The sequence below is a fragment of the Hyperolius riggenbachi genome, chromosome 1 (assembly GCF_040937935.1).
Source record: "Hyperolius riggenbachi isolate aHypRig1 chromosome 1, aHypRig1.pri, whole genome shotgun sequence".
Taxonomy (NCBI): Eukaryota; Metazoa; Chordata; class Amphibia; order Anura; family Hyperoliidae; genus Hyperolius; species Hyperolius riggenbachi.
In genome coordinates, this window is record NC_090646.1 from 271,082,857 (window position 1) to 271,101,287 (window position 18,431).

Genomic DNA, 18,431 nt, shown 5'->3' on the forward strand with positions numbered 1-18,431 from the left:
AAACAGCCATAAAGACTATGTACCATGGCTTGAGTTTAAATTAACTGTTTCTGTACTGTGTTAGAGCTCAGTCTTTTGTTTGAAAGTCGATTTAATTTATATCAGTTTGTGTAGGTCCAGCATAATTCTCCCTGATATTGTAGGTCAAACACTTCCGATCATCATCTGAGTATCAGTTGGTCATTATTTCTCTGTGTGCAAGGTGAATAGACAGCTTTGTTGGGCCTCCAGTTCATGGTGGCAGCTGACAGGCGGTAAATGTATTTCTTGCAGATGTTTGTGTTTAGAACACCTTAGCAAAGAGCCAGAGTGGATAACTGTGGAAGCATTTCCTCTTTAGCTAGGGATGGGTTTAGGTGAAAAGTTCCATAGAAAGAACATAGGACCCTCCCATAGAGGCATATAAGGTGGCCTGTGGTTCCTTCTCCCCACATCATTATATAGAAGTATTACAGTGGGATGCAAAAGTTTGGGCAACCTTGTTAATCGTCATGATTTTCCTGTAGAAAATATTGGTTGTTATGATAAAAAATGGCAATTAAATATATCATATAGGAGACACACATAGTTATATTTAAGAAGTGAAATAAAGTTTATTGGATTTACAGAAAGTGTGTAATAATTTTTAAATAAAATTAGGCTGGTGCATACATTTGGGCACCACAAAAAATAAATGAAATCAATATTTAGTAGATCCACCTTTTGCAGAAATTACAGCCTCTAAATGCTTCTTGTAGGTTCCAATGAGAGTCTGGACTCTTATTAAAGGTATTTTGGACCATTCCTCTTTACAAAACATCTCTAGTTCATTCAGGTTTGATGGCTTCCGAGCATGGACAGTTCTCTTTAACTCACACCATAGATTTTCAATTATATTCATTCAGTTCTGGGTACTAAGATGGCCATTCCAGAACATTGTACTTGTTCCTCTGCATGAATGCCTTAGTGGATTTTGAGCAGTGTTTAGGGTCGTTGTCTTGTTGAAATATCCAGCCCCGGCGCATCTTCAGATTTTTGTCACTGATTCCTGGACATTGGTCTCCAGAATCTGCTGATACTGAGTGGAATCCATGCGTCCCTCAACTTTGACAAGATTCCCAGTCCCTGCACTGGCCACACAGCCCCACAGCATAATGGAGCCACCACCATATCTTACTGTAGGTAGCAGGTGTTTTTTTGGGGAATGCTGTGTTGTTTTTCTTTCATGCATACCGTCCCTTGTTATGCCAAAATAACATAATTTTAGTTTCATCGGTCCACAGCACATTATTCCAAAATGAAGCTGGCTTGTCCAAATGTGCTTTAGCATATCTCAAGCGGCTCTGTTTGTGCTGCGGACGGAGAAAAGGCTTCCTCTGCTTCACTCTTGCATACAGCATCTCCTTGTGTAAAGTGCGCCGAATGGTTGAATGATGCACAGTGACTCCATCTGCAGCAAGATGATGTTGTAGGTCTTTGGTGCTGGTCTGTGGGTTGACTCTGACTGTTTTCATAATTTGTCACTTCTGTTTATCTGATATTTTTCTTGGCCTGCCACTTCGAGCCTTAACTTAAACTGAGCCTGTGGTCTTCCATTTCCTCAATAGATTCCTAACTGTGGAAACAGACAGCTGAAATCCCTGAGACAGCTTTCTGTATCCTTCCCCTAAACCATGATGCTGAACAATCTTTGTCTTCAGGTCATTTGAGAGTTGTTTTGAGACCCCCATGTTGCTGCTCTTCAGAGAAAATTAAGAGAAGGGAAACTTACAACTGACCCCCTTAAATACTCTTTCTCATTATTGGATTCACCGGTGTATGTAGGTCAGGGGTCACTGAGCTTAGCAAGCCTATTTGAGTTCCAAAAATTAGTTCTAAAGGTTTTGGAATCAATAAAATGACAACAGTGACCAAATTTATGCACTTGCCTAATTTTATTTAAACAATTATTGTGCACTTTCTGTAAATTCAATAAACTTCATTTCACTTCTCAAATATCACTGTGTGTGTCTCCTATATGATATATTTAACTATTTTTATTATATTATAATTTTTATTTTTTTATCGTAACAACCGACGATTTATACAGGAAAATCATGACGATTAACAAGGTTGCCCAATCTTTTGCATCCCACTGTAATTGGCCTATGTTCTCCCTTCCTAGATAGTGGTATTAGGTGGCCTTTGTGCTGCCCCCCCCCCCCCCCCATAGAGCTATATTAGATTTCCCCACCCCCAAATAGCAGCATTTGGGTAGGCTTGGTGTCCTTTCCCATCCACCTGATAATGGTAATAGGGCAACATTTGTGTGTGTGTGTTCCCCCCCCCCCCCAAGTATGCAGATTGCACTGTTGAGCATATCTCTTCTGTGTTGTGCCATGTTCTACCCTACTTCTTTCCTCAGTTCGCTTCAGCCTTCCTTATCTACCCACCAGCACCACTTATTTGTTTCTCACAAACATGTACGTGCACCATGTAACATGCTGGCAGATCATGGGGACAGAGACATCACTGCAGGGAGCCATGGAGATGGAAAAAGGAAGATGGAGGCGCACTGACCAGATGTAACGATTGGTGTCAGCACGCAGAGAGAATCTGATTATTGGTGATCTGCAGTATCACCAAGAATGCAGATATATACCTGATTATTGATGATCTGCAGAATCACCGATAATACAGATATATTACTAACCTCTGGACACCTAGGGGTATGTAAGTGTTTGGTGTAACAGTAGTACTTTGAGTAATGCACCTGCTGGGCAGGTAATATACGCAGTAAAGGAACACTGCTCTGAGAGCACAGGAACCTTCCAGCAGCCTGAGACTCTCCAAGGGGTGGAGTCAGGCTGGAGACAGGAAGGGCCAGAGAATGAGTGGCACCTGAAGGTGGATGTCACTCTCTGATCTGGAGACTATCTCTTAAGGGCAGAGATAGCTCTCGAGGTCGGACACGCCTGGTCGGTAACACACGGACAGATAAAGTACAAAGACAGAAGGCTGATTCGGTATCCAAGGCAAGCAGGGTCTGGCAACGGAGTATCAGATATGCGAGGTACCGAATCAGAGGACAGAGGAGTAGTCAAGAAAGCAATAAGTCATAACAGATATCAAACAATGCCTAGTCTGGGTGTGAGGTCCGTGGTCTCTCCACCCTGGAACTAGTCTGATGTATAACAAAATGATCACACAAGTTCCCTAGTCTTGGGTGCGAGGTCCGTGGTCTCAGCACCCTGGAACTAGTCTGATGTATAACACAAATGATAATACAGTTCCCTAGTCTGAGTGCGAGGTCCGTGGTCTCCACACCCTGGAACTAGTCTGGAGTATAACACAAATGATAATACAGTTCCCTAGTCTGGGTGTGAGGTCCTTGGTCTCTACACCCTGGAACTAGCTTAAGCATAAACAGAATAACAGTTCAAGTAATCTGACTCAGTGTGAATTCCCAGGTCCACCTGGTTCAAACACACTGTAGGATCTGACTAAGGTCTGAGTGCTTCCATGTAGTGTTCGCAACGGCAGACAACTTGCAACTGGCCAGCAGTAACTATATATGGAGTAGTGCTCTCCAGCACCACCCCTAATTAATCAACCAATAGTATCCTGCTCTGGAGTCAGCTGATCGGCGTAATCAGCTGACTCTCTCTGCCCAGTATAAGAATTCTGCCTCTCAGCGCGCGCGCGCGTATTCCTAAGCCTGTGTGCAGTAACAGACTCAGTCACACCAGACACGCTGCCGCGTGCAAACCGCCGCGCTGGACGCGGAACCAGCCACCTTACTGTTGTTGCATGCGGCGGCTTTTCCGCGTTCTGCCCTGCTACCAGACACACGCTTCCTCGTGCAAACCACCGCATTGGACGCGGAATCAGCCGCCTCCTCAGTAGCACACGCGGCGGCTTTTCCGCGTTCTCTCACAGTACCTCCCCCCCTTCCGAGGAGTGGACTCCGGACATCTCCTGCCCGGCTTCTCAGGATGCAAGTTATGGAACTCCCTTTTCAACTCCTCTGCGTGCATGCAATTAACACGGGGGGGGGGGGGGAGCGGAATCCACGTGTACTGCCGGCTTCAGCAAGGACACATGGAACGATCTCACACCTCGCATGCTGGTGGGGAGATCAATGGCATAAGTGACATCATTGATTTTCCTGGTCACTGGAAACGGACCCACAAATCTGGGACCAAACTTGGGAGATAGTTGCTTCAGAGCCATATGTCGTGTGGACACCCAGACCAAGTCACCTGGAAAGAATTCCCACTCTATGGAACCCCTTTTATCAGCCTGTTTCTTCTGACTCTGAAAGGCCCTCCTCAAATTTCTTTCTACCATTCCCCAAGTCTGCTTCAAGGACCTCTGCCAATCCTCCAGGGCTGGAAACGGAGTGGCAGCCACTGGTAATGGGGTGAACTTAGGTGACCTTCCTGTCACCACCTGGAATGGGGAAAACCCGAGGAGGAGCTCTTCAAGTTGTTGTGTGCAAATTCTGCAAATGGCAGGAATTTGACCCAGTCGGTCTGAACATCTGCCACATAACACCTCAGAAACTGTTCCAGAGACTGATTGGTTCTCTCGGTCTGGCCATTGGTCTGTGGGTGGTAGCCTGATGAAAAAGATAGCTCCATGTCCAACTGATGGCAGAATGCCCTCCAAAACTTAGAAACAAATTGGACTCCCCGATCTGACACTATATTTTCCGGAATACCATGCAGCCGGAAAATATGTTGGATGAAGAGATCAGCCAACTCCTGGGCTGAGGGGAGTCCTTTCAGGGGGACAAAATGGGCCATCTTGCTGAAACAATCGACTACCACCCAAATGACCGTCATGCCTTCAGACCTGGGGAGTTCGCCCACAAAATCCATGGACAGATGGGTCCATGGCTCACTCAGGACTGGCAATGATTGCAATGTCCCAACTGGTGCCTGACGGGACAGTTTGCTTCTAGCACACACTGCACATTCTCTTACATACTCTTTGCAGTCAGTTGCCAATGACGGCCACCAAGCACACCTCGCCACGAGGTCCTGAGTTCTGGTGGCCCCAGGATGCCCAGCATTCTTGTGGGAATGGAACAACTGCAGAATTTGAAGACGGAAAGGCAATGGTATGAACATGACCCCTTCAGGCTTCCCTTCAGGTACATCCTGTTGGAACGGACTCAACGTTTTTGTCCAGTCCCTCCAGGTCTCAGTGGCGGCCAGAACCACTGTCTGAGGATGAATGGTTTCTGGGTCTGAGGGCTGTGCTGTCTCGGGCTCAAAACATCTGGACAAAGCATCAGCTTTGATGTTCTTACTACCAGGGGTATATGTGATTACAAATATGAATCTCAAGAAGAATAATGACCACCGAGCCTGTCGGGGGCTAAGTCTCTTAGCACCCTTAATGTACTCTAAATTATTGTGGTCAGTATAGACAGTAATGGTATGTTCTGCACCCTCTAGCCAATGTCGCCATTCCTCAAAGGCCAATTTAATGGCTAGAAGTTCCCTATTGCCTATATCGTAGTTCTTCTCTGCGGGTGAAAACCCACGTGAAAAATAGGCACAGGGGTGTAACTTTCCCTGCAACCCAGAACGCTGAGACAGCACAGCCCCTACCCCTACCTCTGAGGCATCTACCTTCCCAATAAAGGGGAAGGTGGTGTCGACATGTCTCAAAATGGGTGCAGTACAAAACAATTTCTTTAGAGTGGAGAAAGCAGCATGGGCCTCAGGGGACCAGTGGTGAGTATCTGCCCCTTTCTTTGTGAGACTAGTGAGAGGTGAGATCACCGTAGAGTTCCCCTTTATGAACCTCCTATAGTAGTTGGCGAACCCCAGAAACCTCTGGAGAGCCTTCAGTCCCACAGGTTGAGGCCACTTCAAAACAGCTGAAACTTTTCCAGGGTCCATAGAGAGGCCAGAGGTTGAAATTACTGTATGTACCCTAGAAAGGCAACAGAGGTCACTTCGAAAATGCATTTCTCCAGCTTAGCGTACAGCATGTTTTGTCTCAACTTCCACAACACAATCTTAACATGATCTCTGTGCTCCGAGAGGCTGGATGAGAATATTAGTATGTCGTCTAAGTATACTAAAACGAATTTGCCCAACACCTCTCTAAAGACTTCATTAATCAGCTCTTGAAAGACGGACGGGGCATTACACAACCCGAAGGGCATCACCAGGTACTCGTAGTGCCCGTCAGGTGTGTTAAAGGCCGTCTTCCATTTATCACCGTCCCTGATCCGCACAAGGTTGTAAGCACCCCTCAAATCCAGTTTTGAGAAAATCTTAGCATTGGTGACTTGAGTAAATAAATCGTCTATTAAAGGCAAAGGATAGCGATTTTTTACTGTAATTTTATTTAAGCCTCGATAATCAATGCAGGGCCGGAGGCCTCCATCTTTCTTTTTCACAAAAAAGAACCCTGCCCCTGCCGGGGATCGAGAAGGGCGAATAAAACCTTTAGCTAAGTTCTCTCGGATGTATTCCTTCATGGCCAACTTCTCTGGCCCAGATAAATTATAGAGATGACCTCTAGGGGGCATACAACCAGACCTGAGATCAATGGGGCAATCAAAGGGACGGTGTGGAGGAAGTTTATCTGCTGACTTGGGACAGAACACGTCTGCAAATTCTGAATACTGATCTGGCAATCCCTCCATGTGAATCTTGGTTTTACCAAAGTTTACTTTCACTAGACAATGATGATAGCAATGGGCAGACCAGCTTGTTAGCTGACCCGTGGCCCAATTAATCTGAGGCGAGTGAATTTGTAATCTTGGCATGCCAAGAATGATTTTGGAGGTTGCCATTCGTAACACGAAAAATGATAAACTTTCTTTATGCAACAACCCTATTGTGACCCCCAAGTCTGGGGTCTGGGAAAGAGGGTGATTACTCTGCAGAGGGGAATCATCCACTGCAGTGACCCAAATCTGTTGTTTTAGTGGGGAGATCGGAATCCCCAATTTCTTAGCAAACTCATAATCCATAAAATTAGCTGCTGAGCCAGAGTCTATGAAGGCCTCAGTAGTCTCTGTCTTATCCTGCCAGGATATAGTGCAAGGGAGAAGAAAACGCTTGTCATCGAGAGGTAAAGACTGCACGCCTACGGTATTACCTCCGACTACACCTAGGCGGCAGCGTTTCCCGACTTCTTGGGACAATTCTGCACTTTATGACCCCCCTGCACAGTATAGACAGAGCTGTTCTGTTTCTCTGCGTCTCTGTTCCACCTGAGACAATCTCGACCGACCAATCTGCATTGGTTCCGGTGGGGGTGAAGGAGGTGGGGATGGAACAGAAGGAGACGCTGCGTAGGAAACTACCTTACATTGTTCCTACCCCGGGTCTGTCTTTGGTATCGTAAACGACGATCAATTCTGATGGCCGATGAGATGGCCTCATCAATGGATTTGGGCTCAGGATGACCCAACATTAGATCAGAAACTGCGTCTGACAACCCCGATAAGAAACAGTCTAAAAGAGCGAATGAGTCCCATCGAGCTGATACTGCCCACTTTCTAAACTCCGCAGCATAGTTTTCTACCAGACCTTTGCCCTGCCGCAACAACTTGAGCTTCCGCTCAGCGGTAGAGGAAATATCCGGGTCATCGTAAATTATAGCCATAGCTTTAAAAAATTCCTCTACCGAGGTCAGGGCCTTATCCCCCGTGGGAAGGCTATATGCCCAAGTCTGGGAATCCCCTGACAATAGAGTCTTAATGAAGGTTACTCTCTGTGCCATTGTCCCTGATGAATTAGGTCTTAACTCAAAGTATGATAACACTCTGTTTCTAAAATTTCGGAAGTCAGATCTGTGACTAGAAAACCTTTCAGGTACAGACATGCGTATGTCTGTGCTAGGAGGAGATCGCACGGTATCCACAGCCGTCTGATAAACTTGTACAGTCCCAGACAAAGCATTGATTTGAGTCTGGTGACTGTCCAGTACTCGGGTGTAATTCTCCACCGTAGTGGTGAGTACATTGAGACGGCTGCGGAGTGCGTCCATTTGGGTTTGGTCTGCCGTTCTGTAACGATTGGTGTCAGCACGCAGAGAGAATCTGATTATTGGTGATCTGCAGTATCACCAAGAATGCAGATATATACCTGGTTATTGATGATCTGCAGAATCACCGATAATACAGATATATTACTAACCTCTGGACACCTAAGGGTATGTAAGTGTTTGGTGTAACAGTAGTACTTTGAGTAATGCACCTGCTGGGCAGGTGATATACGCAGTAAAGGAACACTGCTCTGAGAGCACAGGAAACTTCCAGCAGCCTGAGACTCTCCAAGGGGTGGAGTCAGGCTGGAGACAGGAAGGGCCAGAGAGTGAGTGACACCTGAAGGTGGATGTCACTCTCTGATCTGGAGACTATCTCTTAAGGGGAGAGATAGCTCTCGAGGTCGGACACGCCTGGTCGGTAACACACGGACAGATAAAGTACAAAGACAGAAGGCTGATTCGGTATCCAAGGCAAGCAGGGTCTGGCAACGGAGTATCAGATATGCGAGGTACCGAATCAGAGGACAGAGGAGTAGTCAAGAAAGCAATAAGTCATAACAGATATCAAACAATGCCTAGTCTGGGTGTGAGGTCCGTGGTCTCTCCACCCTGGAACTAGTCTGATGTATAACAAAATGATCACACAAGTTCCCTAGTCTTGGGTGCGAGGTCCATGGTCTCAGCACCCTGGAACTAGTCTGATGTATAACACAAATGATAATACAGTTCCCTAGTCTGGGTGTGAGGTCCTTGGTCTCTACACCCTGGAACTAGCTTAAGCATAAACAGAATAACAGTTCAAGTAATCTGGCTCAATGTGAATTCCCAGGTCCACCTGGTTCAAACACACTGTAGGATCTGACTAAGGTCTGAGTGCTTCCACGTAATGTTCGCAACGGCAGACAACTTGCAACTGGCCAGCAGTAACTATATATGGAGTAGTGCTCTCCAGCACCACCCCTAATTGATCAACCAATAGTATCCTGCTCTGGAGTCAGCTGATCGGCGTGATCAGCTGACTCTCTCTGCCCAGTATAAGAATTCTGCCTCTCAGCGCGCGCGCGCGTATTCCTAAGTCTGTGTGCACTAACAGCCTCAGTCACACCAGACACATGCTGCCACGTGCAAACCGCCGCGCTGGACGCGGAACCAGCCGCCTTACTGTTGTTGCATGCGGCGGCTTTTTCGCGTTCTGCCCTGCTACCAGACACACGCTTCGGCGTGCAAACCACCGCATTGGACGCGGAATCAGCCGCCTCCTCAGTAGCACAAGCGGCGGCTTTTCCGCGTTCTCTAACACCAGACAAATAAGACGTGACACTGTGCACTGTGCATTTACCCCTAGGTGACATTGGCTGTGCTCAGCAGCCCAGTGAAAAGGCGGGGGAAGTTTTGGGGGCTTCTACAGGCTTTGGCTGATTGCCCAGTTTACCCCTATGGAAGCACTAGCCCTGTCTGGGCAAACATGGAATCTTTCCTGGATCATGTTGCCCACTCACTGATTCATCTTGGTTTCATTCTCTACTACCTAGTCAGTTTACCTAACTAGTATCGGGGGATTACTGGTAATATATATTTTTGCAGTGTTGTTTAGAAAGACTGTGATAGGTAGATCTCCGAGTGCTGATAAATTGCACAATCCTCTCATTCTGTAATTGTGAACCTGATTACTGGAGGAGAGGGCAAAGTGAGAACCTCATCAGCTCATCACCTGCACTTTCTTGTTAGTAGGATGGGGCCATGCTGTATTGCTGAACTGCAGAGTGAAGAATCCAGGGTCCAGAGCTGCATATGATGCCTCTTCTGTGTTATTTGACTATCTGTATCATCAAACTGACTAGATGGAATTATAAATCTTTAGGAAGGTAGACAGATTCACAAACTCTGTATTTCACCTGTGTATTGTGCCTGGAGTTTTAATTCCTCTACAATGCCTGAATAAGTGAGAGCGTCTGCTTTACTGCAGCATCTCTCTTAGTAGATCACCCCCAGTATGTCCTTAGGAAGTCTTTTCTGAGAAGGAAAGCATATTCATTATCATAGTTTCTCACACACTTAATGCCAATTATCTTTTTGGGACCTACTCCGCTTGTCTTGTGTTTTTAATGTCAGACAATGTCAGAGGTTAGTGGAAAACAAGTTCAAGTGTAAAATAATGAATTCTAAGCCTGCAAGGTAAACTTTTTACAAACACAGAAATATCTACTTTCTCAACATCAACAAGGCTCAGCTTGCCAAACAGTTGTATTAAACAAGATCAATGGCTTTAATGTGAGATAATAATTTTAAAAAAAGCACTTTGGACACCACACACATACACACCGCACAACAAGCAGGCATACCGCATCTTACACACACACACACACACACACACACACACACACGCACGCACGCACGCACGCACGCACACACACACACTTATAAACACACACTTATAAACACACACACATAGATTTTTATGATTTATAATTGCTACTTTTCTTGAAATGTGTGTAAAAATTGCACATAACATCCTGCAGTAAACATAATTTCAGAATTTCTCTAGAATTAAGAAGACATAGAAACACTTCTCATGGGTTAAAAGTGCACAGTTTTTAAACTGCTGAGTGCTTTATTTTGCATAGAACCTGTAAAGTGACACAGCTGTCAGTGTAAATTTCTCCACTATTTTCATGCTGTAATGATTGCTGTTGAGGGTTTAGCCTCAGAGTGTCTCAGGTCAGAGTTTTGTCCGGTACCTACTAAGAAGCAATTTCCAAATGTTTTTTTTGTTGTTGCTCATTGTACTCTCATCTCCCTGATCTGTTCCTGCCACCGTTATTTTGACAGCACAAACTAATTAGTGGCGCAGAAAAAGAAAAATTCTTCAAACAAGACCCTGAATATTAAGTTCCCCTCCTAATTAAGTACACTTAGGGTGATGCCATTTACTGACATTCACTATCTGTGTATAAAGGCTGTATTCAATGGAAGGAGACTAGACTTCTTTATTTGATGTAGCTTTAATGAAAACTTGATTGCTGTGCAATTTACCTGTGGTGCATTGTTTGAATTGGCGTTAATTGGTTACAAACTGAGCTGAAACATAAGATAAGCTGTTTCCTACTGGGGTTACAGGGTAACATGTTGTTAGCTAACAAAGCTATTGAAAAGTAAGTGGTCTGCAATGTAAACAGAAAATAATTCTCCTTGCATTGACATAAACAGGCATCTTTTTAAATGTGGGGGCTTCTACAGGCTCTGGGGCTCCAGGTGATTGCCCAGTTTACCCCTACGAAAGCGCTGTCTCTTTCAGGGCAAACATGCAACAGATCATGTTGTCCACTTACTTAATAATTTCTCCTGACATTGACATAAACATGCATCTTTTTAAAGTGGACTGTAAACACACTTCCATGGTTAGGTAGATTTTGACAAGTGAGATAGGGCACTGCATGAAAGAAGGTTGATTTGACACGTGTTTGCCTAGAAGTAGAAATTATCCGTACGCTACGCAAACTTATCACTGTAGGGAACTTGGTCTGTATGCTGATAATAAATCAGTAGACAATATAAGTGCCATGTAGGGTTATTAGTTTGGGATAGGAATACATTAGGAGAGTTGTTTTGAATGATAGGATGGGGAAGTTAGATTTTAGTTGTTAGTATTATCACTGGGAAAGGCTAGGTTACAGGGGACAACTTCTCTGACCTTAGGTGCAGGGTTGTAACTAGAAATCCCTGGGTCCCCTGCAAACCTTTAAATAAGATCCCTTTGCAAAACTTTGGATTCCTCCCATTATGTCTTCTGGTCAGCTACTAACTTCAGTGGAACACCTCCCCTCCATCATGACTTGTGATTAGCAGTCAACATTAATAAAACACTCTCTTACACTATTCGTCCCGTTAATCATGCCCCTTGCTTTTAAACTACCACTTCCTCCCTCCCCTACTAGGTTTCATCTCTCTACATTAAATATATTGACCAGCCACCAAGTGCAGGCAGCAAATACTTATCAAAAAAATGTAGAGGTCACTAAAGATCTCGCTTTTATGAAGTGTCCCTCAGTCTACGACTGCTGGGCTCTGAGATTTGCTCCTTCTGCAGTGCTGCACATTCAAAATGTTGGGTCATGTGATGCTACCCTTTTGCACTTAACAAGGTGGCGATGTCATAGTGCTCTGGAAAGCCCATTGGCTGGCTGGCACCAGCAGAGTGCAGGCTTCTCTGCCTCTGTGTGCCTAGATGCAACCAGCCAAACTTTGCTTACATTTTTAGTTTCATGTGCACAACCTTGCACAGATGTGGCTGGCCAATGCTAAATGACAGCCCTTGTGTGCCCTTGCCTTGCCCACCTCTGGTTATGATTAGGAGGCCCAGTTGCCTGAAACTGCTTTTCGCCTTTATCAGTTCTATACTTATTATATTCTTTATTGACAAAAGGCACCCTTGAAGTAGCAGCTGAAAGACTGGGCTGTCCTACTTCCTACTCACTCATCCTTCATCCTTCTTGTTTTGCACTCATGTATGCCCTTGGTCAGTGATCTGCAAACTTGGCTCTCCAGCTGTTAAGGAATTACAAGTCCTACACTGCATTTGCCTTTATTAACCATGACTGTGGTTGTCAGACTCCCGCAATGCATTGTGGGACTCGTAGTTCCCGTAACAGCTGGAGAGCCAATTTAGCAGCTCACTGCCCTTGGTGAAGGATTTGTATTTGTGAAGCTTTTGAAGACTACTATATGCCAAAGGTGCTCTTAGATTTTACTACTGCTGCAACTTGCACCTATGATGATCTGAAGTGGTGGTTTTAAGCCATGAAATGTGTTCTCCTTTGTGCTATTACCTGACTGTAAAATAAATTTAAGAAAAATCAACCAATTCCCTTTTCTGAAATTAAGCCAACAATTACCTTTCTTTTCAAGAGTTGTTGTTAAAATATATATATATATATATATATATATATATATATATATATATATATATATATAAATTTTTTTTGGGGGGGCGACAGTTGCTCCTCTCATTATATGCTAAAAATCAGTTGGACTGTGTCTATACAGCTAACTGAAATTGCTAACTTGTGCAGTGAATCATTTGGTTAACTTTACCAGTACATTTGTATCCAATTATTTTTGTTCCTAGAAGTTTTTATGATGTACTTAATCTGTTGTGGCATAGGAACTTAGGGAACTTTTAACCATGATTCCAGTGAAATGGGCAAGTATACTATTAAAGAGGGCATGCACTATTACACATTTTTAATAAAGTAAGTCATAGATTCAATATAAACATTATTGCCAACAAAAATACTGTCACCCCGTCAATGTTCAATTGTTTTGTCAAACGAATATTGATTGTGAAAGGCTGTTTTCTGTAACATTCAACTTGGCGAGGAATGATGGGCAATAGCTTTGTACTACAGTAAGAGGTAACACAGTAAAGTAGTAAATTATTAATATCATATTGATGTTGATATTGATAGTTTGACTCCTATATGTCTGCCTTTAATAGTGTTAAAAAATTAAATGATGACCTATTTACCTCCTGTTAGGACTTTTGTTAACATGATCGAGGTAACACTTCTCTACCAAGCACCAGAAGTTACTAAACTGTGGGGTGGAAAACATTGAGCCGCACAGAGTGATAAAGTTCCTGCATTTGAAGAGTAATATTGCTTGGCAAAGTCATGATAGATCATCGTTTCCATAAACTACCATCATCTCATCACAAATTTGCAGGGCACTATTACCGTTCAAATCCAGAAGCCTTATCACACTGCAATCCTCAATTTTTCCATCTCATACTTTAGTCATTTCTGGCACAATCTGTAAAAGAAATAAAGGATACAATGAACTGATTTTCATTTTCTCAACATCATGCATTTAGGGACCAATGATAAGGCTGACAAAATTCCATCAATATCAATTCCATAATAACTTCTGGGTGATAATTAAAACTTTGCAGTACTGATAAGTACTGATTTAAGTTCTGATAATTAAAATGTTGCATACTTATATCGTATGCCATATATTGCATGTTGTCACAAGATGAACTTAGTTATCTAAAATTGTTTTTTTATCGTGTTTAACACATCTAGACTTCTCTATGTCTGAAAGCAGAGGTTGTATGGTTATCACAGGGAATAGTATACAAGATAAATGGAGAGCACCATTAAGTGTACAGATTACCAGCTGGAGGATATATTTTCAGTATATCATGTTTGCAGGTCTGCATTTTTTTTCCTGTGATGTTTTTTCAACTCTAAGCATACCTGACATACACAAAACAATAAATAACAAACCTTAATGTTCTGGAGCTCTGAAATAGCCATCAGTTCTTTGTATTTATTGATGTAAGTCACTGACAAGATGGATGACTCTTCTCAAGTATATACACAGCTATGGTGAGATCACAGTCTATTTGTATTTCAGAGCCCTGCTCTCTTAATGGTCATGTGATGAAGGATGGAGAAGAATGGAAGCTGAGTCAGTGCTCCAGATGTACCTGCAAGAATGGGGTGACTCAGTGCCTTACAGCAGACTGTCTCCCCATGCTGTGTGATAAGGTAAAACCACTTTATTTTCCTCCTCAGTGATTGATCTGCTGCCCTTTATAAATAACCTATGCGCTAAACATGTATATATAGTCGGTTACAAAAAAAGTCAGCGATACAAATCAAATAACTTAAAAAAGCATGTTGTTATACTGTAGAAGCACCCATGTTCATCTAGTCCGTGTATGACATACGGTTTTGTTCATGAACAAAAGTTTAAAAGGATCAATATCCTCAAAAATTGTAGACATGTAAATATGTATATGTAAAAACTATGTTTCTCCCAGAGTAAAAAAAATCCATAAATTACTTTTCTCTTATCTTGCTGTCACTTAAAGTAGATAGTAAATATTTTACAAATCTTACAAGTTTTGGACTGGTGCATTTCCTCATGAGGAATTCTCAGTATTTTCCTTATTCTTTACAAAAGCACTTCCTGGAAACGATCTATGCAAAGATGCTGGCTAGCCTCCCTACTTATTTGCACACAGTTTAGGCAGTTGAACTGAATAACTGCAATTTAGTAAGTGCTTTTTATAATAATGAAAACTGAGAATCCCCCATTAAGAGATATACTAGTCCAAAACCTGTCACATTTTACTACTTACTGTAAGTGACAGCTACATAGGGGAAAACTAATTTATAGCCTATTTTACTCTGGGACAAATGGACATTTTACATGCGTATTTAAGCATGTATTTTACAGTTTAACATTTTATGTGATAATGGTTGTTGTTGAACAAGACTTGGTAAATCTTAGCAGTCCACAGGACTTCATAAACTAATGGGGTATCTAGTGTTCTTACTTTCACAGGCTTTATAAGACTTTGACCCTAATTTACTAAGAGAAGGGATTACGGTATATATTGTAAACTTTCTGCTTAGCTCTGCAGCGATCACCTAAGCACTAGGCAAGCATCAGGGGAAATCAGAAGTGGAAGTGATTGCACTTTTGGAGCCGTGCTTGGCACATACATGTGTAATAGCTGTTTAGTGCAGTGTCACTTTTGACAGCATTGTATTCATCCTAAACTTAGAGGAAGTTTGTTTGTTGTTTATATTTAACCACTTGAGCCTAACTGGACGAAAATTTTCGTCCTGTTAGGCTGCGCGCACTCAAGCGTGTCGCGCGCGCTCCCGCGGGCCCCCCGCCCCGTGCGCGCTCCCGCCGCCGGCCGTTAGCCCAGTGATCAATGAAAGGGATTATAGATCCCTTTCATTGATCGGACCCCCCCCCCCCCCCACCCCACCCCGGACAAAAGCCGAGAGCGTCTCTTCAGACGCTGCGACTTTTCTGAGCTGAAAAAGTTCCTGGTCTTTTTCTTTCTTCTTCCTGGGTGCGAGATCAATGGCTCCCAGGGCTTTTTGACTGTGGCCATCTTGTGGCCAAATAGTAAAAATACACCCGCAAACCACATTTTATTAAATAAATAAATTTTTACACATTTAAAATCCCCTGTTTACCTCCCACACCAAAAAATACCCACATACAAGTTTTAATAAAAAATAAAATAAAAAATTACAATAATTAAAAAAAACAACATAAATAGTTACCTAAGGGTCTGAACTTTTTAAATATTCATGTCAAAGGAGTATATCAGTATGATTTATTAAGTTATGGGCTTCTAAATAGTAAAGGACGCAAATTGAAAAAATGCACCTTTATTTCCAAATTAAATATCGGCGTCATACATTGTGATAGGGACATAATTTAAATCGTGTAGTAAGCGGGAGAAATTGGTAAATAAAGTACATAGGTTTTATTTGTGGTAGCATGTATTAATTTCAAACTATAATGGCCAAAAGCTGAGCAATAATGATTTTTTCCATTTCTTTCTTAATATTCCTGTTAAAATGAATTTAGAATAAATTAATTCTCAGCAAAATGTATCACCCACAGAAAGCCTAATTGGTGGCGGAAAAAACAAGCTATAGATCAATTCATTGTGATGAGTAGTGATAAAGTTATTGGCGAATGAATGGGAGGTAAAAGTTGCTCAGATGTAAAAAAATCTCAACCCTGTGGGCTGAAGTGGTTAAACATTGGAAAATAGGCATAACCCTTTGTCCACAAAGCAGGTTGGTATTCCCCATCCTTTGCAAAGTACCCCTAGCTAAAATTATTGCCAAGAGGCTTTTCTCTGCCTTAAGTGTCCGGGAGGATAATTGCATGATTTTATGGTAGGGACGTATGATGGAGTCTGGAAGCCCCCTTTAGTAGGGGACTTTCAGATGTCTGCCCCCACCCAGGTAAATGAACAAGAACACATCATTTATTTGAAATAAACACATAAAATGAAACTGAAAGAAAAATTAAAATACGTATTTTTTTCCTTCCTTTGTCATCTATACTCTTCCAGTTTCATTCTACTTCTTTCTTCTGGTCTGTATTGTTCTTTTGTATTTTGTATATTCCTATCTTCTTTTATAATCTGTATACTGTGACACTGAATCGAGGAAAACCTTATGATATAATGAATTGTATGTGTAGTACGGATAATTAATAGAACATTAGTAGCAAAGAAAAGAGTCTCATATTTGTATTTTCAGTTATATAGCTTTTTTTATAACATTGCATCATTCTCTAATATTTGTATTTTACAAACCATACTCTATATGTTAAACTATGAAACAGAGCAGAGCTAATAACCCTTTCAGATCTTACTGAGGAGTCTGCACACAGACATCTGACCAATCAGGCCGACGATCATTTCGGGGCCAGCAAGGTCCCCTTTGTCAAGGCATAGGGGAAAAAAACATGTATATGTTTTTCTGCCCTATTCTTTGACAAAGGGGACCTTGTAGGCCCCGAAACAATCATTGTCGGTTAGATGTATTGCATTTGTGTGTGATGGGACAATAAACTTCTCATTTATGTTCCAGCAAATCTGTGTGCAAACTTCTACATTGAATCTTCGACTTTTGCTGCCTGGGAATCCTGCACCAGCATCCACACGCTAAGGTGTGTGGTTCTTTCTTGCATTAATGACCCCTTGAGCTGTCCTGCAGTAAAAGCTTATCTGAAGTTGTCTTTCACTGTTTCTTAAATGTGTGCTTCAGAAACCAGCACTGTAGTGACGTTTCTTAAAGGGGAACTGAAGAGAGAGGTATATGGAGGCTGCCATGTTTATTTCCTTTTAAGCAATACCAGTTGCCTGGCAGCCCTGCTGATCCTCTGCCTCTAATACTATTAGCCATAGCCCCTGAACAAGCATGCAGCAGATCAGGTGTTTCAGACTTTAAAGTCTAATCTGACAAGACTAGCTGCATGCTTGTTTCTGGTTTTATTTAGATACTACTGCAGAGAAATAGACCAGCAGGGCTGCCAGGCAACTGGTATTGATTAAAAGGAAATAAATATGGCAGCCTCCCTATACCTCTTACTTCAGTTCCCCTTTAACTCTTCCTGCACTGGAAACAAAATGAGACTCATTTATTTGCTACTAATGTTCTATTTCATAGCTGTACTACACATACAATTCATTATAGCATACGTTTCTTCTCATTTCAGATTCCCTTTAATTCTTGTGTAAATCTTCATAAATTGTTCTTATTATTTCTTCTTCTTTTTCCTATTATATTTGCTTTTTTAGCCAAGAGTCACATAGTAAATCTACTATTGTGCACACGCTTATGTTTCATGTACAGCACATACAGCTGTTTTTCTTTAGTAAATCTTTGATTCTTGTTTTCCAGTGATTAACATGGTAAAGTATGGTATCGTTAATCAGGCCCTTAGTATCATGTCAGTCTGTAACTAATACAGGTCTCCCATTTTATTTCCTTGCAATGTTAGTACGACTGAGTGGATTTAAGTTATTAGTAACAGTCCAGGGGCCATATGCAATTCACTTTTTCTCGTACGAGATAATTTGTAATCTTCAATTAAAAATAACGTTTTAGCACTTTGCAATG

General features: G+C 42.4%; 1 protein-coding gene across 1 annotated transcript in view; it reads left to right on the plus strand.

Annotated features, from left to right (window-relative positions):
* The window catches only part of FRAS1 (Fraser extracellular matrix complex subunit 1), a 730,981-nt gene that overhangs the window by 271,327 nt on the left and 441,223 nt on the right, over nucleotides 1-18,431 (plus strand). The window contains exon 6 of the mRNA XM_068233564.1: nucleotides 14,395-14,528. Coding sequence (XP_068089665.1) covers nucleotides 14,395-14,528 — 134 coding nt within the window. The remainder of the gene's footprint in view (nucleotides 1-14,394; nucleotides 14,529-18,431) is intronic.